The sequence below is a fragment of the Lolium rigidum genome, chromosome 1, assembly GCF_022539505.1.
Source record: "Lolium rigidum isolate FL_2022 chromosome 1, APGP_CSIRO_Lrig_0.1, whole genome shotgun sequence".
Taxonomy (NCBI): Eukaryota; Viridiplantae; Streptophyta; class Magnoliopsida; order Poales; family Poaceae; genus Lolium; species Lolium rigidum.
The window spans coordinates 287,475,828-287,482,479 of NC_061508.1; the positions used below are offsets into that span (position 1 = coordinate 287,475,828).

At 43.3% G+C, this 6,652-nt stretch overlaps 1 protein-coding gene across 1 annotated transcript; it reads left to right on the plus strand.

Moving 5' to 3' along the window:
* Window positions 1–2,659: 2,659 nt before the first annotated feature.
* Window positions 2,660–6,182, plus strand: LOC124695540 (26S proteasome regulatory subunit 8 homolog A). Its single transcript, XM_047228376.1, has 7 exons — window positions 2,660–2,879; window positions 4,048–4,370; window positions 4,457–4,519; window positions 4,605–4,768; window positions 4,935–5,190; window positions 5,284–5,394; window positions 5,764–6,182. The coding sequence occupies exons 1-7, from the start codon at window positions 2,675–2,677 to the stop codon at window positions 5,902–5,904; spliced, it is 1,263 nt and encodes a 420-aa protein (XP_047084332.1). The 5' UTR covers window positions 2,660–2,674; the 3' UTR covers window positions 5,905–6,182.
* Window positions 6,183–6,652: the final 470 nt, after the last annotated feature.

Here is a 6,652-nt window from a genome sequence, read left to right on the forward strand (position 1 = left end):
CGCTCCTCGTTGGGTTCGACACTCTTATTTATCGAAAGTACTACGATACACCCCCTATACTTGTGGGTCATCAACCACCCATGGCTGGCCAACCCTAGAGGGGGGAGTCCAAGGTGGACTCCACCAAGGGGGCCGGCCAACCCCCCTCATGGAAGGGTGGGAGTCCGAGTTGAGGTGGGAATCCCACCTTGGGTAGGTTTCCCTACACATGGAAGGTTTTGGGTTGGGGTCTTATTCGAAGACTTGTAGTCCAACACTTGGGGGTTCCACCTATATAATGGGGGACAAGGGGAGGGGGCCGGCCACCTCAAGCCATAGCTTGGCCGCACCCCATAGTGGCCGGCCACCCCTTCTCCCAAACCCTAGCCGCCCCACCTCCTCCACCTCTCCCGCAAACGCTTAGCGAAGCTCCGCCGGAGATCTCCATCGCCATCGCCACCACGCCGTCGTGCTGCCGGATTCAAGGAGGAGCTACTACTTCCGCTGCCCGCTGGAACGGGGAGAAGGACGTCGTCTTCATCAACACCGAACGTGTGACCGAGTACGGAGGTGCTGCCCGATTGTGGCACCGTCAAGATCTTCTACGCGCTTTTGAAAGCGGCAAGTGATCGTCTACCGCAGCAACAAGAGCCTCATCTTGTAGGCTTTGGAAATCTTCAAGGGTGAGTCTCGTTCATCCCCTCGTTGCTCCCGTCTTCTAGATTGCATCTTGGCTTGGATTGCGTTCTCGCGGTAGGAAATTTTTTGTTTTCTATGCAACGAATCCCTACAAAAAGTACATTAGTTTTTCTTAGTTTACTCGCGGTCCTCTCTGTGATGTCGTGCATGATAGAGACGTCGTGAGCATGGATAGCTTGAAAGATAAACAAAACTTGAAGAATACTTAATATGTATCTTGTTTACTTAATTTTATCGGTGAGGTGATTACATATAGTCACATTTTAAAATTATTTTGATGACACTATAGTATTATGTCTTTGATTCCATGGTTCACTTGTTCTTAAGTGAAAAATTGCCTCTAGGGTAATGATGAATGTCTTCTCCAAATTTGGTTTCTTCAGAGTTTATTTATCCACGGTATGACAGGCTTAATCTTTAAGAATGTTCGAAATAACTATGATTTAGGATGTTTATCTCATAAGTTTTGAAAATGGTCGCCATTTTGTATGTATTTAACCATTTTACTTTTGAGAAGTGGCTCCACTATTATTAGGAAAACATGGTCCATGAGGTCAAGTTACTTGGTTGAAGTGTACTAGGTTTTGGTTTTGTGTTGGAGGGAGTTTTCTTACCCTGTATGTCTCACATTTTTTCATACCACAATTTTGTGAATTTTGAATTTATTAGTCCCGGCTATAGATCAAGCAAACAATTTCTCACATGTCATGTTGGCCTATGTCAATTTTATGCTAGATTTATTTATAAAGAGGACGGAATCCTATTTCGAGAATATGTCAATTTGCTACCTTGTGCACACGAGCTCCACAAAGAACTGTCTAAATAGTTTTCTTTAACTTGATAACCCTTCCACATGAAAGTTATTTTTATTTCCTTTTTATTTGTTGTACACTCGGGTCGGACTATGGGATTTTATATTCTAGCCGTGACTTGTAGTTCTGTGGTGTGCACATTTTATTTGTTTCTTTTAATTGTTTGCATGTGTGCGAAGCTGAATTAGGCTTTCTTTAGAACTATTGATATGTGATCGATAGTCACCAAAATGATTAGCACATATAGAAGATATATAATAGTAAAATTTCAAAGTGATGTTCAAAAAATGGACTTGAAATCGCGACCCTCTCTGGAGGCTTGATTACTCAGCTATAGGGTTACAACTATCTAGCAAAAGTTGAAGTTCAGACTCCCAAGGGTGTTAAAACTAAACTACATTTAGCACCCTCTATCATGAGTTGCGAGACTATCAACAATCATATTATTGTGTACGGCCTTTGTGTGTGAGTTCTCATTATGTTTAGCACCTTTGCGTGTGAGTTCTTTCTTGTTTTAACTATAGGAGGCTGCTCTCATATGCACAATGGAATAGACACACATGAGGTTTGCCTCCCAAGTCCCGAGCTTTCAGCTTTGCACTGCCACATAGGAGTTTCCCACCCCGCCCTCGACATGCAGCGCGAGAGAGGGGCAATTGGGTTATCGAGAAGCATTTCCCGATGACAATTTCTTCGTCAACGTGGCTGGTAACAACGACGACAGTGCGAATGGGTCTTCTTGTTCTGCATTTCATCCCTTCTACTAGGGATTAGATTATGCTTACTTGTACTACAAATTCATTTGGACATGCTGTTTCTATACCGTTTATCAAATTGTATCTATATAGCTCCACATATATTTTGTTCGTTATCATATTTTATCTTCCATACTTTTCTATATTTAAAAGGAAAAGAAAAAGGAAAGAAACAACAAGGTGTGGATCAAACCACGCCCGGTCCGACTCGCGTGTCTCCTCGCACCCACTCCGATCAAAACCCGAACCGGGTCGGACCACACGTCGACCACCTCCTCATATACGGCGCACCAGCCCAAGCCCCCAGAACAACTAGAACCAGGCTTGCTTGCGAGGAAAGAAGCTCCGCTCCACCCACGCAACGCGAGCCGACTCCAGCCAGAACAAACAGCCGCGGCGGCGGAGCCGCGGAGGAGACCGTAAATCCCGATGGCGGCGGTGGCGATGGACATCGCGAAGCCCGCGGCGGTGCCGGAGAGCGCCGACGACCCGGCCAAGGGCCGGGCGGCCGGCGGCGGGGAGGGCCTGCGCCAGTACTACCTGCAGCACATCCACGACCTGCAGCTCCAGATCCGCCACAAGACCCACAACCTCAACCGCCTCGAGGCCCAGCGCAACGACCTCAACTCCCGAGGTACCGCCGTCCGCCCAGTCCCCAATCTTGGCGTACCGTGATCCGTCTCCTGTTTCTTGTTCGCGCAACCCTAGTTCCCTCTGTGTGCGAGTTGGTATGGCTGAAAGACAAGACGGTCCGCTGGATTGTTCCGGTACTACGGGCGCTTTTGATTGGTCGAATCGTGCGTAGAGATTTAGTTCGGAACTTTGACTATGCTTTGATCTGATGCTGTGTAGTTAGTGTCTCTGGTTTTGCATCTGTTTTGTGTGGGGGATTTAGCTGTTCATGTGTTCCCCTCAAGTTCCTGTCTGAAATCGATGGAAATTTTGCTGCTTTAGTGTGCAGTCCTAATAATTCTACTCATATATTTGTTCCCTTAATTGAAATTCAACAGCTTTTGGGACATTGAATTTCGTTCAGTTAGATATGAAAACCATCGTATGCGGTATGTCAAAATATTAAATGCTCAACTCATGGTTAAATTTGATGTTGTGTATGCTGGTTTCTACCACGGTCTCTGCAGCATTAAGCTCTTTATCGTTATATTTAGCATCAGTGTTAACTCTGTTTTGCGTATATATGCAGCATCGTCTGCAAAGTTAAAAAATGAGATGAGCATTTAATGTTTTGACATAGGATGGTTTTCATATTCTAATTGAATAAAATTCCATGTCCCAAAAGCTGTTGAATTTCAATTAAGGGAACACACATATGTAGAATTATTAGGACTGCACACTAAAGCGGCAGAATTTCCATCGATTTCAGACAAGAACTTAAGCTATATTGCATCAGTGTTAATTCTGTTTTGTGTATATATATGCAGCATCGTCTGTTTTCTGTGTGGGGGATTATCTGTTCATGTGTTCCCCCTAAGTTCTTGTGTGAAGTTGATTGGAATTCTGTTGTTTTAGTACGTAGGCCTAACAATTGTACATTTGTGTATTCCCTTAGTTGAAATTTGACAGCTTTTGGGACATTGAATTGTGTTCACCTAGAATACGGAAATCATCACATGTCAAAATATTAGATGCTCCTCTCATGGTTAACTTTGATGCTCTGTATTACTTCCATGGTCTGTGCAGCATGAAATCCTTTATTTGTTATATTTAGCATCAGTGGTAACCAAATCAATCTTACCGTCATCGATCATCCTCAAATATTTTGTCTTGCGATATTGTTGTCACAGTCAGAATGCTCCGGGAAGAGTTGCAGCTGCTGCAGGAGCCAGGCTCGTATGTTGGGGAGGTTGTGAAGGTTATGGGCAAGTCAAAGGTTCTGGTGAAGGTGCATCCAGAAGGCAAATATGTTGTAGATCTTGATAAGAGCATCGATATTAACAAGATAACTCCTTCAACGAGAGTTGCTCTTCGGAACGACAGCTATATGCTTCACCTTATCCTGCCCAGCAAAGTTGATCCACTGGTTAATCTTATGAAGGTGGAGAAGGTTCCTGACTCTACCTATGATATGATTGGTGGTCTTGATCAACAGATCAAAGAGATCAAGGAGGTTTGTAGAAAAAATTCAATGCACAATACATTTGTTGTATTGTTAGTAGCACTTAGCACTCTGGCTTATAACAACTCAATTTTCAGGTGATTGAGCTTCCCATTAAGCATCCTGAGCTGTTTGAGAGTCTCGGAATTGCCCAACCAAAGGTGGGAACTTCTTTACCAGTTCACATTTTATTTGGCACTGATTGGGTAATTATTCAGTGATTAATGATCACCCTTATTGTTGCAGGGTGTCCTTCTTTATGGGCCTCCAGGTACAGGAAAAACATTACTTGCTCGTGCAGTTGCTCATCACACCGACTGCACCTTCATCAGGGTGTCAGGTTCAGAGTTGGTTCAGAAGTATATTGGAGAGGGTTCCCGTATGGTTCGTGAACTCTTTGTGATGGCTAGGTAAACATTATCTCTTCTGTTGCATTCAAATTGTTATAATTTACATCAGTCAGATATCTTTTTGGAAAAAAATTCAGTCAAAATTGGAAATCTTTCCTTCAAAAGGATCTGTGCAGTACATAGTATATAAACCAGAGGCTAATGCACCTAGTCTGGATTTTGACAGGGAGCATGCACCATCCATTATATTTATGGATGAAATTGACTCCATTGGTTCTGCTAGAATGGAGTCGGGAACCGGCAACGGTGATAGTGAGGTTCAGCGCACTATGCTTGAGCTTCTAAACCAGCTTGATGGTTTTGAAGCATCGAACAAAATTAAGGTTCTTATGGCAACAAATAGGATAGACATATTGGATCAAGCACTCCTGAGGCCTGGTCGTATTGACAGGAAGATCGAGTTTCCAAATCCTAACGCAGATGTAAGTGATGCAATACTCACCATAATCAAGTTCATACTGCTTGCTCATGTCAGTGCCAACTTTGAATTAAATTGTTCTCTGTTTCTCTTTCAGTCCCGTGGTGATATTTTGAAGATTCATTCAAGAAAAATGAATTTGATGCGTGGCATTGATCTGAAAAAGATTGCTGAGAAGATGAATGGAGCTTCAGGAGCAGAGCTAAAGGTATGAATTGTTGCCATTGTAGGCTAGCATTTCAGTTTCTAATATTTGTCTTCAAAACAGAAAAATTAGTTCGAATTGGGCAATTTTAATAGGCACATGGAATAAACATCTATAACCTGCTACAGAAAATATCCTCTAGTCTAGAAAATCAAGGTCCAGTTACCCTTTTTACCCATGATAAATACCATCAACTTGAAAGCTGTTTGTGGTAGCAAGTATTAAGTTTTCACCGTTTTGTTCTTGATTTTAGGTATTTAGCCAGTAGTTTAGCTCATGTTCTCTCTCGAGCACAAATGTTTCAGTTATTGTGCGTTAAACCATAGGATGTCTAGAGTGAGATACTCACCTTGATTCTCATCTGGTGTTCAGGCGGTCTGCACAGAAGCTGGAATGTTTGCCCTCCGTGAGAGAAGGGTGCATGTCACCCAGGAGGATTTCGAGATGGCAGTGGCAAAGGTGATGAAGAAGGATACGGAGAAGAACATGTCACTGCGGAAGCTATGGAAGTGAAGCTCTCATTTTAGCATCCTAGCTGTTGTTATCATGTATCTGTTTAAGCCTATAGCAGCACGTTGCCAAATGAGCTGCGGTATTCTTGAATTATCTCAAGAACTGCACAATATACAATGTCCTGCAGCAGCCTCCAGATTAAATTTCTTTATTGAGTTATATCAAGAGATATGTGAGATGGAAACCGTTCACTTGCTTGTAATCTATGGTACTTTGTCCACTGGACTGGTGGCCTTGTTCTCCTGAGAATGGCGACCGCAATGTTGTGTTGTGCTTTACTGATCATGGATGTGGCAAGTTTTATTCCTGCAAAACCCTGCATAGTGAACTTCTCATCAATGAGCGGATGTAAATGGGTCCATGACATGGGTAGTTTAGATTCACCATGATGTCGTAAATTGAGAAACGGAGTCCAACATCATCAGGCTATGCGATGCAAATGCAATACATCAGAACCAATTTAAGCCACACGACTCAAGGGTGTGATTGGTTGACCACATAAGGCCATATAGCCAGGGTGCAAATTCAGGGGGATTGGATGCCCACGCGTGTTTTTTTGCCAGGCAAGCGTAAAGCAACCTTGATCCAGCCCTTTTGCCTAATCAGGCATTTTTCGCAGAGCCATGCCTGGTAGAGCGCAAGGGAATGCTACAGTGGTATGTTCTTATTCTAACTTCTTTTTCGCTTGCCTAGTATTGGTCTCATGTGGTGTTTACATGTGGCTGGTAAGCTCATCATCACTATTAAT